General features: G+C 27.5%; 1 protein-coding gene across 2 annotated transcripts; it reads left to right on the top strand.

Annotated features, from left to right (window-relative positions):
- The first annotated feature begins 3,751 nt into the window (after nt 1-3,751).
- Nucleotides 3,752-27,934, top strand: LOC111639061 (methionine-R-sulfoxide reductase B2, mitochondrial-like). Of its 2 annotated transcripts, none has more exons than XM_023384835.1 (5): nt 3,752-4,196; nt 16,807-16,910; nt 20,203-20,279; nt 25,461-25,608; nt 27,739-27,934. In XM_023384835.1, exons 1-5 carry the CDS (start codon nt 4,022-4,024, stop codon nt 27,838-27,840), a joined length of 606 nt encoding a protein of 201 aa, XP_023240603.1. In that variant the 5' UTR covers nt 3,752-4,021; the 3' UTR covers nt 27,841-27,934. The 2 variants fall into 2 exon arrangements, with proteins under 2 accessions (XP_023240603.1, XP_023240602.1); XM_023384834.1 differs by lacking the exon at nt 3,752-4,196 and adding an exon at nt 10,300-10,693.

Raw genomic sequence — 27,934 nt, 5'->3', positions numbered from 1 at the left:
CAAGAATAAATTGCTTTATTCTTTTTTTCTCTAAGAATAAGCTAATTAAACGTAGATAAAAGCTACATTTCTCATAATTTGGCTTAAAAAGATAAAAATCAATTCTGCTAATACTAAAATGTTGGTTAGCTGCCAGAAGAACTAGTCGATCCACGCTGGACTGGCATAGACGAGCACAGAAATACACATTCTTTTCGTGAACCAATCAATGTGGTTCCATGAAAGTCAGTTCGAGAATACTCCGTGCTGGCCAGTGTGAATAAACCTCATATTTAATTGATTAAAATCTTAGTTTTTAAAATAAAGAGATAAAAAATGTAAAAATGGACGAGTTACACACTTAAAAATATATTTTGGTATTGAGAAAACTGTTAGTACGAATTACTATACTTTTGCATCTAACAATAATCTTTGAATTATTGAATCTATAAACGACATATCTAGTAGTTAAATAATCTTTTCGAGATCAATTTAAACATTATTTCTTATATTCGATCAATTATATATCATAATCAGTTTTCTCGAATATTATCATAACTTAAGTGAAAAATGGAAGATCAAGAAAACCCATATTTTAGAGAATTTACGATAAGTTCAATGATATCCGGGTTATTTATATTCTAATATTCTTCTATAACAAAGCAAAGTTTTGATTTTTTGGGAGAGTTTAATAAAATTTAATATAAAAATATTTATTCAATCTTATTTTGAATAAGATACAGTATAGCGTTTTTTGTTTTCTATCTGTAGGTTTTGTTTCTTTCTTTACTAATGTCTATTATGAATTCGGCTAGGTTTACATAATGGCATTCGGATGGTGAGAAGAGAGTCCAACGTATCCGGTTCGAATCATTCACGAATATTTTATCCAGATTATATTTGGGTTCTCGAAGCGACAGGCACGTGTTAGCTGTCTTCTGTAACTCATACGTCTAAGTTTAATTTAAATACTGTATACTTTCTAATGAAATCAGTATGTCTTATGGAAATATTCAATTTTAATCAAGTACAGAATGTAGAAGTTGTGTAAGAGTAACTGGTCAGTAGGTCATATACTTGCCAGTTAGAATATCCGGAGAGATGTGAACACTTGAGTTTAACCTGGAATGACAGAACTAATTTCTAGATAACATATATAGGTTGTATAATTTCACATAAATTAATATTTGTTTTCATTTAAAATATAAACTAATTTGTCAAATAGAGAAAGCTTATTAAAAAGTATTAGACTTTTAACAATATGAATCTGTATTCAATTGCTTCCTGGATAAATCTTTTATTTTTTTATTTTTATTACTTTTCCTCTATTAGGATCCTGTTGTAATACTGTACATTCATCTGATAAATGTAAAACTAATAAAGAGAATGACGAAAAACAAACTTTATTAGTATTATGCTTTGCTTTATTAGAATAACATTCTTCTGCAAAGAGACGAATTTAAGGGGGTGCTCAGGGTGCAATTGCATCTCCTTTCTGAGGGTTTTTTTCCGAGTAAAGCCGGTTATCTCTGGTAGTAAAAAATTTTGTGAAGCAGATTGTTTTCTCTCGGTATCTCCTCTACAAATTTCTGGCTCCGCTATTGCCTCCTAATATATACGCGGAAGCGTATAAGGAGGCAACGGAGGAAGAAGATAATACATCCTCAGAGAGATGCAAACCTGTACGCTAATGATAGAAGCTCGTCTAGTTTTCATGCCGCTACAAAGACTATTATTTTCACTTACAGAAATTCATACAATAAGTCAAAATAAAATGAAAAGACTATCTATGCCTGCTGATAGTCACTTTTGACTAGAAAGCAGACATGGATTTGATTGATAATCAAAATACAAAAGTTTTCCATTTCGTAATGTTAAATAAATTTCTTTTCATTGATGGTCAACATGTATTGAACCTTAATCATCAACCTTGAGAATCTAACTGAATTTGTGTTAAGCATGAATAAAAATTATTTTAATGTCCAAGGAAGAGGGGAAGAAAACCATTTTGAGAGATTCGCATTCGAATCTTTCTCAAATTGTCAGAAAAATTTTCATAGAAAAAGGATGCACTTCAACAGGAAAATCATAATTAGGTAGACCGCTCAATAAGTAATTCCTCCAGGTAATTGTTTCATGCAGGAGTTGTTGTCTAGCAAGCAGTTAGACAACAAAAATGCATAATTCTGTTTCATAAGTTAAATTTTAATGCGTAGTTGAACATCGAACGTGTTTATTTAATTGTTTAAAGTGGATTATATTTTTTTTCAATTGTGTTGATGCGTGTCAAGAAACAATCAGTTATAGAGTTTTTAACTTACAAAAGTGTGTCCAAAGAAATATATGCAAGATTAGTGGCAGGAACTGTGGATAAAGCCAATGATTCTACAATATGACAACCCTAAACTCCACACTAGTGCTTTCATATACAGAAACTCGAAGTTGTTGACCCCCTCTTCACAGCCCTAATTTAACACACTCAGACTTGGTTGTTTCCTACTCTCAAAAGATTTCTCAAAGGAATTCATTTCACCTATGACGAAAATACACAAGGAAATGATTCCGCGAACAATCCGTTTCTAGAGACGGGTTTGAAAAACTTGTTAAGCATTGGCGTATATGTTTCGAACCAAAAGAAATAAAGTTTATTAATTAAATTAGAAATACTGAACTTTATTCTTGTTTTGCTTTCAGTTTGATATCTTAGGGCCATCCATTAATTACTTATACAGTTTTTACGTAATTAATGGATAGGAAGGAGGGGGTCGTGGAATTGTCTACGTGGACTTTCTTTAGTGGTATTAGTTCTTATAAAAACCTACTCGCTAGTCACGTGTATAAACTATCAGAAAGTATTTGTAGAACTTCTTTAAAGTCATTTCTTCAATATCAGGGTATTCATGTAATATGTACACAATTAAAGGAGAGGATTATGCCGAAAATACATCGCTGTAACAACAGAGAGAGGACCAAAAATTGTTCATGTAATTAATGGACGGTCCCTTACCATTGAGCTTGTATAAAGTTATGGAGATATTGAACACCCCTCGTACATTTTCTGTCTTTCAGTATTCTAAACTTAATTCCGGAAATATAGGCCAGCTTTAGCAAATTTTGATTATTTATGAACTGAAATTTAAGACCATATTTAAAGTCTATTTGCGGAACTGGAGTTTCACAAAATACCATATAAAATATATTATATTTATTATATTAATTGATCTTTAATATTAAAATTAATCAGCAAATTTTTATAGTCTCAGGAATTAACTCTCATCAACTAACAGGAATATAACTTACTATATCTAGACATTTACGCACATGGAAATATTTGTTATTTTATTATTACATTCTTTTATTTGAACAGTTCTGTTTCCCGTTTTAATAATAGCATCATTACACATCTCTTAGAGATTGATAATTTATTATTATTCAAACAGAAATTATTTACAATTATTCGAAGCATTTGGGTGTTTGTATTGATTGCCGCAATATTTATTCGTTCGAATAGATTTTGGGTAAAATTACGAAATAAAAAAAAATTACATTTAATCCAATAAAATAACATAAATAATAATAATAACCATTCAAGAAGAGAGAGAGACAGAGAGAGAGAGAGAGAGAGAGAAAAAAGAATCTACGTCCTGTTCATCCACGTGATCAATGACTCATCCGAAGTAAAGTTAGAGTTACGAGCGGTGGGGGTTGAATAATTAACATTCTAATATATTACAACAATTCTCGGAAAACGAAATAAAGATTATTTATTCAAAATATTCAATTTCACTTAGTTTTAATGATTATTATCGTCGTCTTTTCGTCATATTGCAGATGCGCTTTATTAAATGTTTCAATTTAATCATCTTTAACGAATGAAATTAAATTTAAATCACTAATCAAAACTCAATTAAAGTGTATAAGACGTTTTAAACCAATTTATTTTTAGTATCTTAAATTCCTGTTTAACAATAAGATTAATGTAGAGTAGAATTTGGTCGACCTTCAGTTTTTCTGATAAGCCAATGCATTTCCTTCCTTTTTAATGAATTGCATAGTTTTAAGTCGTGCCATACGTTCCCCCGTTAAATATTACACTCGTTTGCTTTCAAACTCCCAGAAAAATCTCAAGTTAGAAGATAAATCAGTTTTATGCTTTAGAAATTTCACTTCTGGCTCTAGAATGGACTCTAAGGATGAAAAATGCAACCAAGCTTCAGGTAAATACAGAAAAAAAAAAGTTAGTTTTATAATAATAATGTAAGGACAAGGCCACTTTTTATCATTGTCTTCCAATGAATTTAATTCTTAAAACAATTGTTAAAGTAATTAATTAAATACTAAATGTAAAAATGAATGTATAGAAGAATTTCCAAAGCATTTGGTACCTTTACACTCTTACATAACATCATATGATCTATATACAAGCCTATTATGTTATATAAATTTGTTTGTTTTAAGTTTAAATTTTAGTGTAGGTGATTTAAAATGTATTTTAACATTTAAAATACTGTATACTTTAAATAGAAAATGTTAGTATAATCAAATACAATATTACATAATAAGGATAATTTTCTGATTCTAATTTTTACTTCATTTCATTATGTTCAATGAATCTGTTTTCATATATATATATTATTTAAATATTAATCTGTTTGTAAAATTACAGTTGTGTATGTGAATTAATATCAACAGTTGAGATATAATGTTACTTTGATTAAAATTTGAGGAATTTATTATTAGTATATAGTGTATATAGTGTATTTTTGAATATTAGAAACAATTTGCATTTTATCTGTGTTAGTTTTGGCTTCATTTATTAATTTTGGTGGTGCCGTTTATTGTTTTGATTAGTTTTATCCAGGAATGGCACGGTGGATGGGGCTGAATTACCATGGTCGTGATCCTAAGTTGTGGGTGTTTCTGAGATCCCATACTTTGTCGAGATTCTTAAAAATAAATTTTAAATTGAAATAAAAAAATTTGTAACTAAAAATGTTATTTTATTTTTATACTGAGCATTTTTATACTAAGTTTTGTTTAAACAGTATTGGGTACTTTTTAAATTTCTCTTGATTTTTGGTATACAAGATCACTTATCAAAATCACATGATATCATCAAATGACAAGCTTTAAAGGTTGTCTTTTTGATGCACAAAGTAGCTAAATCTGAAAGCTTTTCATGTTTCATTCTTAATTCTTTTTAACTGAAAAGTATCCCTTCCTAAACAGTTTGTGCATGTTAGTCACTTAGGACCCAAACATTTTGAATGCCTAGGGTTATCTATAGCTTAGGTAAATCTAGTCCTGATAGCAAGAAAAGATTATACTACTACCTTTTAAACAGTTTGATTATTTTCTTGATTTACCTTATTGTACTATTTTTCCATGTATTGACAACTTATCAATAAAATATAAAACTGTTCTTTGATGTGCTTTATTGTTAGTTATGATATATCAAATAAATGAACGTTGATTATGATTTTTGCCGAAATGTGTTTTGAAAAGACAATAAACCATAGTTTATCATCGATTAAAAGGAATAAAGATATATGAATTAAATTTTTACTGTATAATTTTGTTAATAAGTTTAAAGCTATTTCCAAAGCCATATATTTAGAAGAAAATACAAAACTATGATTTTCTTACAAATACTGATCAACTAATGTTATTACATATTTAAAGTCTGTTTTAAAATATTACATCAATAATTTATGAAAAAGAAAAGCAGTTTGACTACAAATTAATACAAGTACTTTTGTCTTTATTATTGGTTTTGTCAGATATCTTTCTCTCCATTAGGATAAAAATTTGTTTTTTCCTCATAAAATGTATAGCAGTGAATTATTTTTAAATTTGTAATGGATTTATATAAAGAAGACTCAATAATTAGAGTTTATGACAAAGATGATCTCTAAAATAATCAATAGATCTCTAAAAATTAATTTATATAAATAATTTACTGTTATTGCAATTCATGTTTAAGATTCAAATGTACTGATTACATGAAAATAACTAGACTAGATTTTATTAAACATTGTGAACATTTTTCAAAATTAAAATATTGCTATTCTTTGTATTTTAAATTTTATGATGGTTTATAATATGTACAATTTATATTTTTGTCTTTCATCCAATATTCAAAATTTTGGTGAATTATAAAATCATACAAATATGAAATAAGATATTGAAACAATTTGAAAGAGTATAAAAAATCAAATCTAAATGTATCAAAAGAGCATGGAACAGAAAATTTAAAATACTGTATGCACTTGATTAGACCCACAGGTTTAAATTAATCTGTGGGTCTAATCGAGGGTAGCTGGAATGTGGGCTTAAATAAACCCACATTCCAGTTTCATTTAAAAAAAGTAAACCCACATGGGTTTATTCTAATCAAATTTTCCAATCTATTGACTGACTACTGTAAACAATCTATTGAAAATTGTAATTATGTAAATTATTGTTTGTGTCACATTTCTTGTTCTCCATGTTACTTTTTTAGACTTATATTTTTATTTTTACTTAATGACCTTTGTGGCTGCTCACACCAACACACACAACTTTTGAAAAAATAAACCCACAGATTCAAATATCCCTTTAGGCTTGAATAAACCAACACTCCAAATAGACTTTAGATCCACTTTGAGTCTTTTTTTTTTTTATTTTTTATTCAAGTGTGTGTAGTGTTTAAATTACATACATTTAAATAAAACTGAAAGAACAGCAGTAACATTGAAAGTTAACTATGAATCTGATGCTTTAATATAAATTTCTGTACAGGGAAATTTTGAGCTCTGCAAATATGTATTTTTCCAAAATTTTAGATAATAAATTTCATACATTTCTATATATATGATATATCAAAAATTCTTTTGATGTGTTTTTACATACTGTTGTAAATTCTTGCAACTTAAAAAAGGCCACAAAAACTATTATCTACTTATGTGCCATCTGTAACATGTTCTTTTTAAACAAAATGATCTAGAAATGTAACTTATTTGCTAGATTCATAATAATGTTTAATTATTTTATCATCAGCATCATCATTTTCTTTTGTCTTTGCTTTCTCCCATGTTTATATGGAGTCAAAATTCCCATCCTTAATCTGTCTTGTCTGCTTCTTTCTATCTCGGACATCGTCTCTCCAGAGTGTTTAATTAACTTATATTTATAATTTTAAAAACTGGTGAACATAATGATTACAAAAATAATTAGATTGTATACACATAAAGTGCTATTATAAAAATTATGGTAAAAATTTCAATAAAAAAGGATCTTATCCATTTCCAAGATAGATAACATTTTCAGTTATAACTTACAATGTTAATGGAGACTCTTATAAAGAAAAATTATGAAATTGCTAAACATAAACTGTAATAGTTTAATATTTTCATATTAATATTCAATTATTGCATTATTTCAAAGTTTTTTGCAGAGAATTTACATAAATTTTATTACAGAAGCTGCTTGAAATACTGTCTTTATGTCTAAATGCAATATTGTATAACACATTTGACATTGAAGATTGCAACTGAAAATATACTTGATCTCAAGCCTGGTTGATTTGTCAACTGATTTTTTAATAGGATATTTTATTTATTTTGAGTTCTTTGGGGCCATCCATTTATTATGTATAGTTTTTGGCTTCAGTTTGAAGAATTTGTAGACCTATAAATTCCAACTATCATCCATTTGTCTTTCCTTAATCTGGAGAACAGTGTTAGATAAATGAAATTCAAGACTAGATATGAAAAGCATAGGGGCAGAAGCCCTGATTAACTATATATGAACTTCCGATGCAAACCGGAAGTCATGCTTCAATTCAAAAATTTTCCCATGAAAGGAGTTAGCTACATAACTGGTACAACTCCATTGCTAATGGAAAAGTATTATGTACCGGGGCAAAATACTATAGTACTAATTTGAGGTGGAGAGCATATATTTTAAATTAAATAAATTAAAAATATGATTAAAAATTGCAGCCTGGCATTGTGACAAAGTCACAATAAATAATTGCTTGTTGTTATAGTTTTGTTTTATACAGTGATTTATTCTAGGTAGTTTATTGGTATTAATTATATAGCATTTTTTATGTAATATATTCAAATATAGTTTTTAAAAGACTTTTGATTTCCTCCCTCTGTGTACTGTGATATATTTTTGGCAAACTCCTCCTTTTTAATTACATATACAGTACAATACAATAGCAGTGGCATGCCGTCCGTGGAAGCATCACTTTCCTTGTATTTTCTAAAATATAAATACATATTGTGTGGTTATTTTCATATTTTAACATACTTTGAATTAATTAAAATTAATATTTTATTATAATCACATTATGTATTTTATTACAAATTTCTACACATGTAAAAAACAATGATAAGATTGCTATTATATTCAATATAAATTCATATATGCATATTCCCAATGAGAGCGTTGTATTGTTGAATATGGAACAGCTTCCATGGCAAACATTTTTGATGGTGTAAAGCAGCCAGATTTACACATTTGTGCATGTGCTTTACAGAGCACCAACTTCATATGGTTTAGCTCATGGATGCTACACACCAAAATATCGTATAATGTTTCCAATGATTCTATCCAGGGCTGGCACAACTTCCCTATCATGTACAATAGTTTATGAACCCTCTGATATTGAAACAATGGCTTAAAAAATATTTGCAGAACTCTTTTAACTGATAGTTTATTCATATGACTAATAAGTAGGCTTAAAAGACAAATATACATGCTACTGATATCACTAAAAAGTCCATATAGACAATGTCCCTTTCTGTCCATTGTATACAATACTGTACTTTTTATAACTACCTGTCAGTGGCATGCAGTGACATTTAATGATAGGGAAGCTGTGCTGGCCCTGGATAGAATCGTTGGAAGCATTATACTATATTTTGGTGTGTAGGATGCTACACCAAAATATGAGCATCCATGAACTAAACTGTGTGAGGTTGGTGCTCTGTAAAGCGCATGCATATAATCTGGCTGCTTTACACCATTCAAAAATTTTTGCCATGGAAGCTGTCCCATATTTGACAATACAACACTTCTGTTGGGAATATGAATATAGGAATTTATATCGAATATACAATGGCAATCTTATCATTGTTTTTTACATGTGTAGAAATTTGTAATAAAATACATAATGTGGTTGTAATAAAATATTAATTTTAATTAATTCAAAGTACGTTAAAATATGAAAATAATTGCAAAATATGTGTTTACATTTTAGAAAATAAAGTACAAGGGAAGCGGTTCTTCCACAGCTTCCATTCATAGCACACCACTGCTACCAGTTCTCCTTAAGCTGTAAACATGTAATTAATGAATGGCACCTATCATCCTTAAAAGTTTTTGTATAACTTTTTAAACATTTTGTGTAAAACAACTTTAACTAAATTATTATAACACAACCACAAACTGACTTGATTACAAAATCACCTACATTCACCTGTTTTTGATCATTTTTAATGACCTAAAATATTTGCATTTTGAAGAACTGAAGCTTGCTGATTTAAAAAGGCAAATGTAAGTGATTTTTCTAAATTATTATGTTTGAAAACAAGATGATGATTCTTTTTTCACGAGTTGTACAATTAGTATAATAAACTAAAAAACATTTTTCAGAAAGAAATGTTTGCTCATTTTCTACAATGAATACTTTCATCTTATATTTTGATAAAGTGATGAGAAATATAAGATGAAAGTATTCATTGTAGAAAATGAGCAAACATTTCTTTCTGAAAAATGTTTTTTAGTTTATTATACTAATTGTACAACTCGTGAAAAAAGAATCATCATCTTGTTTTCAAACATAATAATTTAGAAAAATCACTTACATTTGCCTTTTTAAATCAGCAAGCTTCAGTTCTTCAAAATGCAAATATTTTAGGTCATTAAAAATGATCAAAAACAGGTGAATGTAGGTGATTTTGTAATCAAGTCAGTTTATGGTTGTGTTATAATAATTTAGTTAAAGTTGTTTTACACAAAATGTTTAAAAAGTTATACAAAAACTTTTAAGGATGATAGGTGCCATTCATTAATTACATGTATACAGCTTAAGGAGAACTGGTAGCAGTGGTGTGCTATGAATGGAAGCTGTGGAAGAGCATCACTTNTCCTGTTCATCCACGTGATCAATGACTCATCCGAAGTAAAGTTAGAGTTACGAGCGGTGGGGGTTGAATAATTAACATTCTAATATATTACAACAATTCTCGGAAAACGAAATAAAGATTATTTATTCAAAATATTCAATTTCACTTAGTTTTAATGATTATTATCGTCGTCTTTTCGTCATATTGCAGATGCGCTTTATTAAATGTTTCAATTTAATCATCTTTAACGAATGAAATTAAATTTAAATCACTAATCAAAACTCAATTAAAGTGTATAAGACGTTTTAAACCAATTTATTTTTAGTATCTTAAATTCCTGTTTAACAATAAGATTAATGTAGAGTAGAATTTGGTCGACCTTCAGTTTTTCTGATAAGCCAATGCATTTCCTTCCTTTTTAATGAATTGCATAGTTTTAAGTCGTGCCATACGTTCCCCCGTTAAATATTACACTCGTTTGCTTTCAAACTCCCAGAAAAATCTCAAGTTAGAAGATAAATCAGTTTTATGCTTTAGAAATTTCACTTCTGGCTCCATAATGGACTCTAAGGATGAAAAATGCAACCAAGCTTCAGGTAAATACAGAAAAAAAAAAGTTAATTTTATAATAATAATGTAAGGACAAGGCCACTTTTTATCATTGTCTTCCAATGAATTTAATTCTTAAAACAATTGTTAAAGTAATTAATTAAATACTAAATGTAAAAATGAATGTATAGAAGAATTTCCAAAGCATTTGGTACCTTTACACTCTTACATAACATCATATGATCTATATACAAGCCTATTATGTTATATAAATTTGTTTGTTTTAAGTTTAAATTTTAGTGTAGGTGATTTAAAATGTATTTTAACATTTAAAATACTGTATACTTTAAATAGAAAATGTTAGTATAATCAAATACAATATTACATAATAAGGATAATTTTCTGATTCTAATTTTTACTTCATTTCATTATGTTCAATGAATCTGTTTTCATATATATATATTATTTAAATATTAATCTGTTTGTAAAATTACAGTTGTGTATGTGAATTAATATCAACAGTTGAGATATAATGTTACTTTGATTAAAATTTGAGGAATTTATTATTAGTATATAGTGTATATAGTGTATTTTTGAATATTAGAAACAATTTGCATTTTATCTGTGTTAGTTTTGGCTTCATTTATTAATTTTGGTGGTGCCGTTTATTGTTTTGATTAGTTTTATCCAGGAATGGCACGGTGGATGGGGCTGAATTACCATGGTCGTGATCCTAAGTTGTGGGTGTTTCTGAGATCCCATACTTTGTCGAGATTCTTAAAAATAAATTTTAAATTGAAATAAAAAAATTTGTAACTAAAAATGTTATTTTATTTTTATACTGAGCATTTTTATACTAAGTTTTGTTTAAACAGTATTGGGTACTTTTTAAATTTCTCTTGATTTTTGGTATACAAGATCACTTATCAAAATCACATGATATCATCAAATGACAAGCTTTAAAGGTTGTCTTTTTGATGCACAAAGTAGCTAAATCTGAAAGCTTTTCATGTTTCATTCTTAATTCTTTTTAACTGAAAAGTATCCCTTCCTAAACAGTTTGTGCATGTTAGTCACTTAGGACCCAAACATTTTGAATGCCTAGGGTTATCTATAGCTTAGGTAAATCTAGTCCTGATAGCAAGAAAAGATTATACTACTACCTTTTAAACAGTTTGATTATTTTCTTGATTTACCTTATTGTACTATTTTTCCATGTATTGACAACTTATCAATAAAATATAAAACTGTTCTTTGATGTGCTTTATTGTTAGTTATGATATATCAAATAAATGAACGTTGATTATGATTTTTGCCGAAATGTGTTTTGAAAAGACAATAAACCATAGTTTATCATCGATTAAAAGGAATAAAGATATATGAATTAAATTTTTACTGTATAATTTTGTTAATAAGTTTAAAGCTATTTCCAAAGCCATATATTTAGAAGAAAATACAAAACTATGATTTTCTTACAAATACTGATCAACTAATGTTATTACATATTTAAAGTCTGTTTTAAAATATTACATCAATAATTTATGAAAAAGAAAAGCAGTTTGACTACAAATTAATACAAGTACTTTTGTCTTTATTATTGGTTTTGTCAGATATCTTTCTCTCCATTAGGATAAAAATTTGTTTTTTCCTCATAAAATGTATAGCAGTGAATTATTTTTAAATTTGTAATGGATTTATATAAAGAAGACTCAATAATTAGAGTTTATGACAAAGATGATCTCTAAAATAATCAATAGATCTCTAAAAATTAATTTATATAAATAATTTACTGTTATTGCAATTCATGTTTAAGATTCAAATGTACTGATTACATGAAAATAACTAGACTAGATTTTATTAAACATTGTGAACATTTTTCAAAATTAAAATATTGCTATTCTTTGTATTTTAAATTTTATGATGGTTTATAATATGTACAATTTATATTTTTGTCTTTCATCCAATATTCAAAATTTTGGTGAATTATAAAATCATACAAATATGAAATAAGATATTGAAACAATTTGAAAGAGTATAAAAAATCAAATCTAAATGTATCAAAAGAGCATGGAACAGAAAATTTAAAATACTGTATGCACTTGATTAGACCCACAGGTTTAAATTAATCTGTGGGTCTAATCGAGGGTAGCTGGAATGTGGGCTTAAATAAACCCACATTCCAGTTTCATTTAAAAAAAGTAAACCCACATGGGTTTATTCTAATCAAATTTTCCAATCTATTGACTGACTACTGTAAACAATCTATTGAAAATTGTAATTATGTAAATTATTGTTTGTGTCACATTTCTTGTTCTCCATGTTACTTTTTTAGACTTATATTTTTATTTTTACTTAATGACCTTTGTGGCTGCTCACACCAACACACACAACTTTTGAAAAAATAAACCCACAGATTCAAATATCCCTTTAGGCTTGAATAAACCAACACTCCAAATAGACTTTAGATCCACTTTGAGTCTTTTTTTTTTTTATTTTTTATTCAAGTGTGTGTAGTGTTTAAATTACATACATTTAAATAAAACTGAAAGAACAGCAGTAACATTGAAAGTTAACTATGAATCTGATGCTTTAATATAAATTTCTGTACAGGGAAATTTTGAGCTCTGCAAATATGTATTTTTCCAAAATTTTAGATAATAAATTTCATACATTTCTATATATATGATATATCAAAAATTCTTTTGATGTGTTTTTACATACTGTTGTAAATTCTTGCAACTTAAAAAAGGCCACAAAAACTATTATCTACTTATGTGCCATCTGTAACATGTTCTTTTTAAACAAAATGATCTAGAAATGTAACTTATTTGCTAGATTCATAATAATGTTTAATTATTTTATCATCATCATCATCATTTTCTTTTGTCTTTGCTTTCTCCCATGTTTATATGGAGTCAAAATTCCATCCTTAATCTGTCTTGTCTGCTTCTTTCTATCTTGGACATCGTCTCTCCAGAGTGTTTAATTAACTTATATTTATAATTTTAAAAACTGGTGAACATAATGATTACAAAAATAATTAGATTGTATACACATAAAGTGCTATTATAAAAATTATGGTAAAAATTTCAATAAAAAAGGATCTTATCCATTTCCAAGATAGATAACATTTTCAGTTATAACTTACAATGTTAATGGAGACTCTTATAAAGAAAAATTATGAAATTGCTAAACATAAACTGTAATAGTTTAATATTTTCATATTAATATTCAATTATTGCATTATTTCAAAGTTTTTTGCAGAGAATTTACATAAATTTTATTACAGAAGCTGCTTGAAATACTGTCTTTATGTCTAAATGCAATATTGTATAACACATTTGACATTGAAGATTGCAACTGAAAATATACTTGATCTCAAGCCTGGTTGATTTGTCAACTGATTTTTTAATAGGATATTTTATTTATTTTGAGTTCTTTGGGGCCATCCATTTATTATGTATAGTTTTTGGCTTCAGTTTGAAGAATTTGTAGACCTATAAATTCCAACTATCATCCATTTGTCTTTCCTTAATCTGGAGAACAGGGTTAGATAAATGAAATTCAAGACCAGATATGGAAAGCATAGGGGCAGAGGCCCTGATTAACTATATATGAACTTCTGATGCAAACCGGAAGTCATGCTTCAATTAAAAAATTTTAGCTACATAACTGGTACAACTCCATTGCTAATGGAAAAGTATTATGTACCCGGGGCAAGCTACTATAGTACTAATTCGAGGTGGAGAGCATATATTTTAAATTAAATAAATTAAAAATATGATTAAAAATTGCAGCCTGGCATTGTGACAAAGTCACAATAAATAATTGCTTGTTGTTATAGTTTTGTTTTATACAGTGATTTATTCTAGGTAGTTTATTGGTATTAATTATATAGCATTTTTTATGTAATATATTCAAATATAGTTTTTAAAAGACTTTTGATCTCCTCCCTCTGTGTACTGTGATATATTTTTGGCAAACTCCTCCTTTTTAATTACATGTACAGTACAATACAATAGCAGTGGCATGCCGTCCGTGGAAGCATCACTTTCCTTGTATTTTCTAAAATATAAATACATATTGTGTGATTATTTTCATATTTTAACATACTTTGAATTAATTAAAATTAATATTTTATTATAATCACATTATGTATTTTATTACAAATTTCTATACATGTAAAAAACAATGATAAGATTGCTATTATATTCAATATAAATTCATATATGCATATTCCCAATGGGAGCATTGTATTGTTGAATATAGGACAGCTTCCATGGCAAAAATTTTTGAATGGTGTAAAGCAGCCAGATTATAGGCATTTGTGCATGTGCTTTACAGAACACCAACTTCATACGGTTTAGCTCATGGATGATACACACCAAAATATCGTATAATGTTTCCAATGATTCTATCCAGGGCTGGCACAACTTCCCTATCATGTACAATAGTTTATGAACCCTCTGATATTGAAACAATGGCTTAAAAAATATTTGCAGAACTTTTTTAACTGATAGTTTATTCATATGACTAATAAGTAGGCTTAAAAGACAAATATACATGCCACTGATACCACTAAAAAGTCCATGTAGACAATGTCCCTTTCTGTCCATTGTATACAATGCTGTACTTTTTATAACTACCTGTCAGTGGCATGCAGTGACATTTAATGATAGGGAAGCTGTGCTGGGCCTGGATAGAATCATTGGAAGCATTATACTATATTTTGGTGCGTAGGATGCTACACCAAAATATGAGCATCCATGAACTAAACCGTGTGAGGTTGGTGCTCTGTAAAGTGCATGCATATAATCTGGCTGCTTTACACCATTCAAAAATTTTTGCCATGGAAGCTGTCCCATATTCGACAATACAACACTTCTGTTGGGAATATGAATATAGGAATTTATATCGAATATACAATGGCAATCTTATCATTGTTTTTTACATGTGTAGAAATTTGTAATAAAATACATAATGTGGTTGTAATAAAATATTAATTTTAATTAATTCAAAGTACGTTAAAATATGAAAATAATTGCAAAATATGTGTTTACATTTTAGAAAATAAAGTACAAGGGAAGCGGTTCTTCCACAGCTTCCATTCATAGCACACCACTGCTACCAGTTCTCCTTAAGCTGTAAACATGTAATTAATGAATGGCACCTATCATCCTTAAAAGTTTTTGTATAACTTTTTAAACATTTTGTGTAAAACAACTTTAACTAAATTATTATAACACAACCACAAACTGACTTGATTACAAAATCACCTACATTCACCTGTTTTTGATCATTTTTAATGACCTAAAATATTTGCATTTTGAAGAACTGAAGCTTGCTGATTTAAAAAGGCAAATGTAAGTGATTTTTCTAAATTATTATGTTTGAAAACAAGATGATGATTCTTTTTTCACGAGTTGTACAATTAGTATAATAAACTAAAAAACATTTTTCAGAAAGAAATGTTTGCTCATTTTCTACAATGAATACTTTCATCTTATATTTTGATAAAAGTGATGAGAAATAAAAAATATTTACAAATGTTAAGAAAATAATTACCAATTTAATGAAGACATAGTATAAGATCATAATAAAATATTTTCATAATCTTATACTGTGTTTTTCATTCAAGTGGTGAATTCCTTGTTTTTAATGAAAATTTTAATGTGACTGTCTGATAATTCATCAGCTGTTAGTTGGTGAATTACCAGAAATAAATTTGTACAATTACAGGAAATAAAATGTGATTTCTGCTTTAATACTGAATTGTTTAATGAAAATGAAGTACACATAAATTTATAGAAATGAATAGAATTTGAACTCAATAATATGAAATAATTATTAAAACTAAAGAAAAATGTATTGTTTAATAAGTACCAATTTGTAATATATATTGTAGTAAATATTTAAAACTGGTGATAGAATTGTAATTCTAATTTTAGTCAATAGCTAAGATAGTTAATACTATTCCTATAACCCATTTTACTAGTAAGTAATAAATATATGAAGATGATAGCTTCATTAAATTAATAATGACTCTAATTTTAATAATTCATAATAATTCTAAAATAAATGTATCTTATTAATTAGTGCACTATTGTAGATCATAATAATAAATTTAATAATTCCAATTATTTTTAAAATTATATTACAGAAAATGAAACTGACCGTGCTAAAATAAAACTGTCAGAAGAAGAATGGAAAAGAAAATTAACCCCAGAGCAATATTATGTATGTCGCCAAAAAGGAACTGAACCTGTGAGCATAATATTTACAGATATAAAAAAATAGTGCATATAATTAAAACTAATATGTATATTGTATAGAATTGTATTGGTAAAACATAGTTTTGATCCATTCGTAATTAAATCAGAAGTCAAATTCTCTGTCTAAACTTCTTAAGAAAGCATATCTTCAAAAATGTTTTGGTGAAATATTTTTGAGGAATTCATATATCCACTGTTAAAATTATTAAAAGTTAGCATAAAATTGGATTTTATTAAAATTTTTTACTGATTTTAAAAATGTACAACTTCATTAAAAATTATTTAATTTCTGAAAAAAATGTAGATTTTTAGAAAGTTATTAATATAGTATTTTAAATAAAATTTTATCTGATTTTTTTTAGTAAGCAAATCAATTTGATTGTATGTGTTAATTTCTAATTCTTTTCAGATAATGATATTTATGTGTTCAGGAATTTTATAAGTTTTATTACAGTATTTTGACTTGTTAACAGAATTGATTAATAGTTATTAAAAAAGTAATATCTAATTTTGAAGATTTTGAAAACATTTTATTGTTATATTGAAATAAAAATTAAATTAATTAATATTTCAAATCCAAATGTTTTTACTTCAGTATTTCTTATGCAATATTAATCAATAATTCCATGTCATATTCAAAGTATTTGCAATAACTATTAATGCTTTATACTATGATTTTAACTGATAATCAACAGGTATGTAATTGATATGTATGTTTAGCATTTCCTATCATTTTAATGAGTTTGAAAATAATATACAGGTAACCCCCGTATAACACGGCACTTCTATAGCACGGATTCACTCTAACACGGTTCGAGAATTGGTACCATCCCCCGTATAACACGGTACTTTTATAGCACGGATTCACTCTGACATGGTTCAAGAATTGGGTAAAACCCTTGTACAACAGGAAATGTAATAAATTTTTACATACTTAAGTAATAATAGTTTGTAAGTAATAATAGTAAATACTATTAGTACTTAAGTATGTAAATTTTCTCTTCTCGCCTTCTGTCGATACACGTGGTCCTTCTCGAAACTTGTTTCAATGTTGCCAGATCGCGACGCTTCTGCTTCTGATGTTGCCGAATGTTTTTCCCTTATTCCATACTTGCTTTATTCTTCATAAGTGCTTAGCACCATATAAGGAAATTTATAAAGACCTTTTAACTAGAAGCAAGCAATCTAAAATTACATACATTTTGCAAAAGGTAAAGCATGGATCTGAAGATAATGCAGAAAAATGCTCAGAGGATAAGGATAACTTGCCAAAAAGAAAACGCTCTCGGTTAATTAATAGTGTTTTTAGTGATGACGAAGAAAACATTGTTTAATTTATATTAATATGTATCACTTAAAAAATTTTAATGAAGATATTTATCTTAATTATGAAAATATACTAGCATGTTTTTTAATTTTTGGAACCTAACCCTCCTTTTCGTATTAGTTCTTTGTTTCGTATAACATGGATTCGCATAACACGGCAATTTTTTGGAACGTAATTACCGTGTTATACGGGGGTTACCTGTAGCTTATTTCTAGTACTGCAACTCTTTAAATTTTGGAAATTTACAATAGTAGTAAATAATAATGATTACCATAAATGTTTTGCAGACAGTCTGTAAGCTAAAGTATAATATTTCTTGCATACATTTTTGCTAATCTGCATTTCTTTCAGATTTGCAAATTTAGTATTGAATTAAATTTAAATAAAAGATTGTATGGCATCTTTTTTATTTTTTTTTTCAATAATTTTATTAGATTATATTACAAAATCAAATTTACATTTACATAATAATAAACAATTACAAATTATAAACTTGGCCTTTATCAAAATTTATATATAAAAATTGTATAAGAAATTGTAGAACTAAAATTAAGATTCCTAAAATGAAATAGCTCTTACTCTAACACTTTTCTTTATAGTCTGTTATTCAAATATTTCAGTTCTTCCTGCATCTAAATCTCTGCTGGTACTGCCATCATTAAACACTAATAATTTTTACATAATAGTAAATAAATAAAAATTGTAAATATGGCCTTTGTGAAAATTTTAATTGTACAATTTATTATACAATTTTTATATGAAATCAGAATTTTGAATTTAAAATTTTGAATTATGTTAATAAAATTCTTACTTTGATTATAATCATTTAAGGATTTAATATTAAAATGTTAAAAATTACAATATACAATCTTAAGTTAATAAATTTTTAAAGTGAGTATTGTATCGATTTGGATGGATTTAAAATTATATAATCTAACAGAACAATTTATCTTAGATTTTTTAATATACATTGAATATATTCAATCTTTTATATTTATCAAGATATGATATTTATTACAATAAAATAATTACGATAAAATGTTATTATAATACAATAAATTGCATGATGATTATTACACAACTACATCATCAGAATTTGAATATGAATGAATTTTTAGTAATTATAAAACTTGTACATAACAGTACAGTATTATTCTGATTTTTTTTCACAACAGATTTCTTTCATTAAAGGACAGTTTAAATTACAGGTATACCTCAAATTACGTCGTTTCGAGTTACGTTGTTCTCGATTATACGTTGTTTGTCAAAAAATATATGGAAAAATAAAAATCAAGTTTAAGTCATTTTATTTGACTTTATGTCCATCCACCACACTAGAAAAGTGTTAAAGCACATAAAATCATATTAAAATATGTACATTTACAGTAAATGTTAATATAATCATCATAAATCCTAGAGAACAAAACATGAAAACATTTGTGTTTCTGTATTGTTGTCTTATTTAATGATTTTAATTGCTCAATATTGGTGTTTTTAGTGACAAGTAAATTCGACTTACGTCGTTTTTTGACTTAAGTTGCCTCTCTTGGAACCAATTACAGACGTAAGGCGAGGTATACCTATAATAGAAATTATTGTTGAAACTTCATTCACTGAATCTGATTTTCAGCTATTTAAAAATTTTTGTTTTTACAAGTTTAATTTAGTGTAAAATATAATATAGCTTAACTATTTCTCTTTTAATAATTTATTTTTAAATATAGAATAACAATATTAATTATTACTATAGTAAAATTAGTTCTTTTAAAAAACAGAATAAGTGTCCTGGAATTCTTAAATGGAAACATTTATTTCATGCATTATCAAGGATGAGTTTGATATCATTATTAATTTAATCATTACATATAAAGCTATACATTTTATTTGTTTTTTTTTTTAAGATTTGATTTTCCAATAGTCTTCTTGAGATATTAATTTTTTATTTCATTTTTTATAGCCTTTTACTGGTGAGTACAATCATCATTGTGAAGAAGGAACTTATACTTGTGTTTGCTGTGGAGTAGAATTATTCAGGTATAATATAAATTAATCTTATAATTAATATTATATTGATATAAAATTTATTCTTGTTTGAAAATTTCAAAAATATTTGTCTGATGAAAGGTTTTTAAAAACTTTATACCTTTAATCAAGAAGAAAATATCTTTTAGAGTTAAATATTAATTATATTAAGAAGTTTTGCTCAGAAAATGTCATTTTTGTTCAGAGAAACAAGATCAAAATGAAAATGATATTCTTCAAACAAACTTATGTATTGTAATTGTTAAAATTGTTTGTCTCTGCACTTTTTTAGCAATATTAAATTTTGAATTTTGAAAACAATAGAAATACAGTAGACTGTCTAAATCAAACCTCCTTGAAATTCTTGCTAATTCAAATTTTGAGTTATTTTTTTCTCAACTTAACTTCTTTAGACTCAATGCATTCTGTTTATATAAGTCAATATAGTTCATAGATCACATTTTACTAACTTGATATCTAAAGACCAGAGACTTTATTTCAAGTCTAATTTTGTATGCTTTATTTTTTCGTATTTTCAAGGTATTTGTGTTTTAAAGCACTAAGAATAAAATTGTTATTTTTTTAAATTTTGAAAGTTTAAAAATGTAATGAACATATTTGTAATTTGACAACTTACTGAATTATTGGCCAATTAAATTTATGGGTTGGTCTATATGTATCTCCTTATATGGATCTAAACATTCACACTATAAAGTTTGAATTTCATATTGACATTTTCATAACTGATGGTCAATACATTTAATGGCCACTATTTTCATTACTAAGTAGGTACATAGAAATGATGAACAAGAGAAAAAGATATTGTTGATAATATCAATAAAAAATATATTTTATCATAATGACATGGAAGAAGGCAAAAAGAAACATAATATTCCATTAACTACTTTGTCTATATATCTGATAAGCAAGGAGATTTTAGAAAACTTCAGAAAAGAATCACAGAACAGAAAAGTAAGCATAAACATGAGTAACTAAATGATGAAATTTGTGTGTAGAAGTGAATTGTACAGTGTAGAGACAAGAATATTTCTACCAATGGAAAACTTATCTGAATTGTTTGAATTTTTTTTTCTAACAGTTAACAAATTGAATTCAAAGCAAAGTGGGGTGTGACTATTATTAACTATTTCATGTTGCTTAAATTTATTCAAACTCGGTGGTGAAAATACAGAAATGTGAGAGTTTTGCATGAACTGATTTACAAGAAAAGGTTTACCAGAAATTGTACAGAAACATATGCTAAAATCATCTGGAGTATATGAAATGATCTTTTTTAAATGTTTGCCTAAAAAAATATTGTTCAAAGGTGATTCATGCCACAGAAATAAAAAATAAAAAGAACATGTAACTCTTCTTTTGGAAACAAACCTGACAGGCAATGAAAAACTTCTATTTTTAGTAACTGGAAAAAATCTTTAAAATGTTGATGTTTCTGCAATATTGACATTACCTATATAATAAGCACCAAAAAAAAAAGAAAGCATGGATGATGTCAGTGCTTTTTTTTCTAACTAGCTGAAAAAATGGCTGGATGGCTGAGTGGTCAAGGTGGCAGCCTCCACTTTGGGGAGACCCAGGATCAAATCCAGATGGGTCAAAAAGCCCCAGAAATTTTTCAGGTGGTGGTCTGTCCAGATGTGTCATCCCTGTCCTCACCACCTGGCTGCCATATTGTGGGCTTGCTAAAAGACCTCTTTTAGCGAGTCCACTAAGAGGCAAGCTTCTTAGTGCCCACACGGCAGATGATAAAATATTCTAGTACAGACAATATTCAGATCTCTGCAGCAGGGACTAGTCAAACATTTTCCTTACACAATCAAAAATCCACAAGAAATGCCAAAATTTCTTACTCAGGGCATCACATATTTGAAACTCAAAAATACCACTACCAGAAATACTATACAATGCCTTCCTACACTTTAGAAAATACTCACTTCATGCAACAAAAACAAAATATATCTCACATAGAACAACACAACATAAACAAAGACTGAAATAGAAACCAAATGGAGTGCAAAGAACAGTTATTTATAAATTCAGTTGTTCTTCAAGTACAGAAATAACACAGAAACCTACACTTAGCATTTTTATGGGCTTCAAAAAACAATCTGGGACAAGATGTATTTATGGGTGGTGTCAAATTAGCAGCTTTGGCTCTAATAATCCTATGGATTATATGCTGTAAACTGTCAGATCAACACTTACAACATCAATCTTATTCACTATTCAGTTTTATATCTGTTTTCTTCTGTTCCTATGTTTAAGGTGATGATGTCTATCAGCAACATTTTGATAATCAAAGGCTTCCCAATGCATATTTTTCTATATTTTCAATTGCATCAATTGAGCTTATATTGAGCAATAATTATTTAATGCTCAATAATATAATTTATTTAGAACAACAGATCTCCCAATGGTTTCTCCTTGTCCTCAATGTTGGTGGAGAAATACTAATGAGAAGTTGAAATATTTTATATTCTGAATTTCCATCACTCTTAATTTTCCAGTCTTATATTTATGTTGATAATATCCTTATTACATGGGAGGTGTCAACAGAAATTCTTGTTTGAATCTGTACATAAACTAAATATATAGATCCTTAACTGCACAACACACTGGGATGAATATAAAATACGACTTTGTTAACCATTAACCAGTGTGAATACAATTAACATTTGAGTGACGAAAATTTTTGTAACCCCTTCTGGGCTCTTCTTCAGGCTTTTTTTTTTTTTTAGTTTGAAACAAGCTGGCAGTTAACATTTGAATATAAAATTGAATGGTAAGGCTTCGAATACCATATGTGCACTCTTTAAATAAGATTGAAAATTAAATATTGTTGTCTAGTAAAGCCTACTATGCCATTGAAAGACACATCTCTTCCCTAAAATTAATGTAGGCAGTTCTGCAGCAAGCCTTAAAAATTTCAATCACTTCCAACCACTTGGTGTTCTGGGTGCAGGGTGGTAAGGATAATTTGGGCTCCAGGGAAGTCTGCCGTAATATCCGGGTCCATAAAAAAAAAAAGCCTGAAGAAAAGCCCAGAAGGGGTTATGAAAACATTTGTCACTCAAATGTTAACCATATTCACACTGGTTAATGGTTGATGGGAGTCGTATTTTATCTATAGATCCTACCATTAAATTCTGTTGACTGTGAAACTGAGCAATCATAATTTAAATCTAAAAAGGAAATTGTGTATCTCTATGAATAATAATTAAGTTTTGTTATATATGACAGGTTTAATATTTCACCCACTATAATCCCTAATAAATTGTTCCAGACACAAGTATATAAACATAGAAGATATGGTTGCCAGTACATGATATGCAGACCAACATTTTCAGCTGATTTATTACAAAAAGAAATGAATACTATCCAATTTGCTTTGATCATGTCTGGATATTATGGTTTCAGCATATGTAGTTAAACTTACTAAAGTGCAACATTTGTTGTTCCCATTTGGATGTCTCTTTTTAAACTTGATTGTTTTTATTCACCATCCATCTCTTTTGTAACTAAATTATCAGTATGGATAGTTACAATATTTAAAAACATGGATACGTATGATTGATTGTTCCTTCAACTTATACAGAGCTTGCAAAACATGTTTTGGAAGATGGATATACTCTACATTAGAAGGATGTTACATTGTTAGAGTATCTGACATTTCTCAAAATAAAGATTTGTTTTATGTTACTGTCTTCACTGCAACTATGCAGGCAGACTAACACTCTCACACACAGGAATATGAATTCACTAGAAATTTATGTGGTGGTTAAATATTTTACATTTCTTTATAATACTAACAATTATAAGACACTAATTGGTTATTTTAATTTTTTTACTTGGCATGTGAGAATTTTAAAATTGAAATGTTCTAAATATTTTGTGTATGTCAAAAGTATTTGAGTGCTTTATGAAGTGATGATAATTAGTTAATTTACTAAGAATAAACTGAGTTTCTTATCTTTACATTGGTATAATCCATCTTTATTTTGTTTAATGTTTAACATGTCTATACAGTAAATCTCATGGTTTTTAATAGTCCTGAAAAATCAATAATCGGCTTTTTCACAAATCTTTATTGAATTTTGCAAAAATCTTTAAATTATATGCAATCTGAACACTTCCAATATTACTGTACATTTTACACCAGTGCATACTGCTGATTTTTTCATGCACACACTAATCAATCTAATGATGATAGTGCATGACTTTATTTGTTAATATCTGAATAATGTAACAGTATAGTCAATAAATAAATTATTTTATAGCCCTAACTGTTATTTGTATTAAACAATTTAAAAAAAAAAAAAAAAAATTTGGGCATGATTTATATATTGAACCTGACATTAAAACTCATTAATCTAAGTGATCTCTTAACATCTGGGATATAGGATTGACATAGCCATGTAAAATTTAACTTTTGACTTAAGGGTATCAAATTGAATGAAAATGTCAATGTCAAACATTTCCTACATTGATCCTTGTACCAAAACTAACCATTTGCTGTCATCTCTTGATCTCACATTAAACGGAACAAAAATATTACAAGTGCCTGATCATCTAGTGAAAAATATATTTTAATTGTTAACCTTTCAACAGTAGAATCGTCATGTATGATACTACACCCCTTAGTAATAGAGAATAAATATGCAAAATTTTCTCATAACTGTTTACAAAATCTTTTTCTGAAAGAGTAATGTCTAGTAAAGAAATGTAACAATAAAAAAAGACTTAATTCATGTGAATTTTTTTTCACAGTAGTTTAGGCTAGTTTTTGGTGATACTCCCAAAAGCATTTTACCTATATATTTGTCCCTCACCACTGCCACACGATCGCCCTTGATGAATATATTCATCGCTCACTGCTGAGTGGTTAACTTTGAATATCAATGAACAGGAAAAACTTAAAAATTTGGTATAGATCTTAGTCAATACCAAATTTTAAGAATTAAAGGAGAGACTAGACTGGAAGATTTCATAATGATTTGAAGATTAGAATTTAAAAACATGACTTTACCATTTTTTCTGTATCATTAAACTGCACTATAACAATTAGTCAAATCTTAAAGCTTTTAATTAGTAGTAGTAGTAGATTTTTAAAAATTTGTATTATTAAATAATTGTGTGTAATATTTGATCATCATTGATGATTGAAATTTTCAGTTCTGATACCAAATATGATTCTGGTTGTGGATGGCCAGCTTTTCATACTGCTCATGGTGCTAAATCTGGTGATGAATCCCAAGCCAATGTAGTCAGAAAACCCGATAATTCTCTTGGGCGAAAGCGTACCGAAGTACTTTGTAAACAGGTAATTTTAAATAATTTTGTTGTTGTTTTGTTTTAACTATATTTTACACTAATATAGTTAGAAAATCTATTGCATTAGTAAGACCTATGAATATTTTACAATTGTAATTGAAAATCAGGTCTGAAAAGCTGAAATAGATTTTTTTGCTATTTCATTTGTTTAATTTGTAAAAACTTAAATTTTGCAATGAAATGTTTCCTTGATTCAATGTTATACCTTTAGAGATTGCAATATCACTTTTTTGGTATTTTTCTAATTTTGAAAATAAGTTTAAATTATATAAAACATACTTATCCTTTTAATAACAATTGTCACATAGAAAATAAAGTGCTAAAATATAATTATGTATAATTTAATAAAATCATCTGTCAATATTTTTCAGTTTTTCATTGTTTTGTTTGTTAATTATTGCAATGGCATAGACAGCATATCATAGGAATAAGAAACTTACACTACATAATGGTATCATTTGTAGACTTTCTTATCATTTAATTTAGAAGTTTTTGAGTTCAACAATAGTCTAAATACCAATTTATTTCACTTATACAGTATACTTCATACATGTACTGGTATTTATTAGTGAATTTGCAATTGTAAAAAATGGAATTTGAAGAAATCAAAAAAGTAATGCACTTAATTTAGTTTTGTATTTTTCATCTGAGAGAGAAAGAATACTCGTGCCAAAATAATTAAAACTGCAAGATTTACTAGAAGTAAATATGCACATGGTTGACTTGTATAAAAGAGGGTTAGAATCTGAAGTATTCATACTTGTGTTTTTCATTTGCAATGTGTTTTTGATTTTAAAAATTAAACAAGTGTTCAAGTTTAAAATTAAAAGTGACCAATTATTATTTTCCTCCAGAAGTGACCCAAAGTTTCAGATCAAGAATTAGCCAATCTTTAGTTTTTGATGGAATAACTCCAATGTATTTTGAATGTCTGAAGATCTTCATATGTTACAAGCACAGTTTTACTTCTAGCACAATATGGAAAATGGAGATTACAGCAAATCTCTTTGCTCTATAATATTCCATGAAAAAAAGAAATAGGAAAAGATTTGGCTTCATTAAAGTGTATTCACCAAGTTTATAAATATTAGCATTCACCATGTAGGTACTTAATAATTATGATAGATAGACTTCAACCTTTTGCAGACTAACATTTAAGTTGTCACGAAGTTGGAGTCTTCAAGCTAGCAGTTCAACAACAGCTGAAAAATGCATTAGTCTCATTATTTCTATAGTAGATATGCTGTAATGAAGCCAATAATCCTCTGCCATCCAGAAATTTTGCCTTTTTTTTTTAGAGCATATGAATATTTGGAATACCAACTATAAATAACATTCCTTTTGGGGATAACACTTTTGTAGAGAGCTTAGATTCATTATTTTTTTGGGATCACATTGACCTGAAGTAACAAAATTTACTAATTCTGTATTCAAAAAACATTAGTTTAAACCAGTCATTAATACTTTTTGCAAGTTGAATTGAATGCAATATAAGAAAAATCTGAACACTGGTATTGCAATCTCTATACCATGCATACTCTATTTACATTAACTAACCAAGACGGGTCTGTAGTTTGCATTCTACTTAAAACAGTTTTAGATTTATTTGAATGAAAATTATCATCATTATTAATACAAAATGCCAATTATACCAATGTTTGATGTTTATTTACATTTTTTTTTTCCTTGCATTGTCTTAAAGTGTGAAATTTTTAATAAAAGTTAGGTTCTCATAAGTGTATATTTTAACAAAGATCACGGTGTCAAAATTATAGTATATAAACTTTAACATGCAAATTGTCATTTATTTTGTATTATGATATGTATGGTTGAATGACATTATCAAATGTAAATTTTTTCTTGAGTAATGAAGATGGTATTCTAATTACAGTGTGACAATCAACATATTGCGATGTTCACTGTAGATTAATATAAATCTCAGCACATTCATAGTTTCTTGAAGAAAGAACTATTAACTTCATTTTTTAGCAAACATTAATGTTCAGTATTAGACCATTTAGTATTTTATCATAAAGTTTAATTTCCACATCTGTAAACAGAATTATTTCATTTTCTGTAAAATGTTTCTCATGTTTAATAATTTATTAAACTCTTCTAGTGCAACGCTCATCTCGGACATGTCTTCAAAGATGGTCCGCAACCAACTGGTGAACGTTTCTGCATCAATAGTGTGGCTTTAAATTTCAAGTCCAAAAAATGAGATGATAGCAATTATATTTTGTTATAAGTATATGATGGTTATAATTGTTGAATTTTGTTGTTGATTTAAAATTTAATAAAGTTTAGTTCAGTTA

The sequence above is a fragment of the Centruroides sculpturatus genome, unplaced genomic scaffold (genome assembly GCF_000671375.1).
Source record: "Centruroides sculpturatus isolate CEXI.00-Female unplaced genomic scaffold, Cexi_2.0 scaffold1300, whole genome shotgun sequence".
Lineage (NCBI taxonomy): Eukaryota > Metazoa > Arthropoda > Arachnida > Scorpiones > Buthidae > Centruroides > Centruroides sculpturatus.
This window is presented reverse-complemented; position numbering and strand designations above follow the sequence as displayed.

Bases quoted from the DNA above. Each gene is read 5' to 3' on its own strand.
- LOC111639061 (XM_023384835.1), top strand. From the start codon at position 4,022: ATGAATTGCATAGTTTTAAGTCGTGCCATACGTTCCCCCGTTAAATAT. The intron at 20,280-25,460 runs GTATAATATAAA...TGAAATTTTCAG, and splicing joins TGTGGAGTAGAATTATTCAG to TTCTGATACCAAATATGATT. The intron at 25,609-27,738 runs GTAATTTTAAAT...AAACTCTTCTAG, and splicing joins CCGAAGTACTTTGTAAACAG to TGCAACGCTCATCTCGGACA.